The sequence below is a fragment of the Cyprinodon variegatus genome, unplaced genomic scaffold (genome assembly GCF_000732505.1).
Source record: "Cyprinodon variegatus isolate N-32 unplaced genomic scaffold, C_variegatus-1.0 Scaffold1530, whole genome shotgun sequence".
NCBI lineage: Eukaryota > Metazoa > Chordata > Actinopteri > Cyprinodontiformes > Cyprinodontidae > Cyprinodon > Cyprinodon variegatus.
The window spans coordinates 49853-51051 of record NW_015151983.1 but is presented as its reverse complement, the minus strand read 5'-3'; the positions used below and the strand labels follow the sequence as shown (position 1 = coordinate 51051).

The 1199-nt window shown below is 45.7% G+C and overlaps 1 protein-coding gene across 1 annotated transcript in view; it reads left to right on the top strand.

Annotated features, from left to right (window-relative positions):
• The first annotated feature begins 381 nt into the window (after positions 1 to 381).
• Positions 382 to 1199, top strand: part of mettl22 (methyltransferase like 22) — a 31026-nt gene continuing 30208 nt past the window's right edge. Inside the window, exon 1 of the mRNA XM_015403629.1 lies at positions 382 to 617. Coding sequence (XP_015259115.1) covers positions 512 to 617 — 106 coding nt within the window. The 5' untranslated portion in view covers positions 382 to 511. The remainder of the gene's footprint in view (positions 618 to 1199) is intronic.

The following is a 1199-nucleotide window of genomic DNA, read 5'->3' as shown; positions in this document are numbered from 1 at the left end:
GTGGAATTATCACAGATTACAGTAATTTATAAGGGATTACAGTAGTTTATGAGGGATTACAGTAGTTTATGAGGGATTACAGTAATTTATGCGGGATTACATTAGTTTATGAGGGATTACATTAGTTTATTCCCATTCATCGGACACCCAGTGATCTCTGTCAACAGGTGGAGCCAACATTCATTCTAGAAATAGAATTCTAGAAATAGCTGCTGAGCTTCAGGTCCAAAGATAGAAAGCAGATCGCCTCCTGCTATCAGGCTCCTTTAGAGGCTCTAAATCATCCAGATTTCCCCCAAACAGGAAATAATCCCCTTATTTTTAATCCCATTCAGTCGCTGTTACATCTCTGGAGAAAATAGTTGTTTTTATTTCCACCAGGTGATGAAGATGATGGTGATGATGAAGATGATGATGATGAGGAGCTAACAGCCCAGTGGAGTGATGCCAGCTGTAATCCTAATCCCAGCATGCTGAGAATAATCTGAAGCTGTGATCTGCTGCTGTGTCCATGGATCAGATCACCTTCCAGCATGACACGGTGCTGTCAGACGTTCACATGCACCGACCCAACACACGTCACCTGATGACGCGCCTCAGCGCCGTGGGACAGCCAGGTGTGTCTGCGCCTCCACCAATCAGACGCTCAGAAACACTGCTGCCTGACGCGGCCGCCATGTTGGCCTCTCATGACGTCAGACAGGCGTGAATCCAAAGAGCAGCAGATTAGGAAATAATCTACAGATGTTTGATAAACTGATGTGGAGCTGAAGTTGTTGGACGTTCTGTGACAGATGCTGCACTTCCTGCTTAAAACTAGATCAAACTGGTTTAGGCCGTTGATCCTTTGATCAGTTACTTCCTCTACTTTAACAATAGAAGTTAGTCTGTTAGTTTTTAATGAGCAGAAGGAAATCCCTCCTAAGAGACTGAGCCTGAAGGCAGCAGCATGCTGCCTTCAGGCTCAGTCTCTCTTTCGCAGCTAAACGCTTCTTTGTTTCTCCAAACCGTTTATCTTTAGACGACGTCCTCACAGCGTGGAGGTTATTATTCTGAACACCAACCACGTTCCATCCAGGAAGCGCTATCCATGCTAACGCTACGTTAGCACTGCAAGCAGCAGGTTTCCATGCAGAGTCAATGATTGACGCATCAAGGTGCAGCTAAAGGTCCTGCAGCGTCTGAGCAGCTCAGCTTCT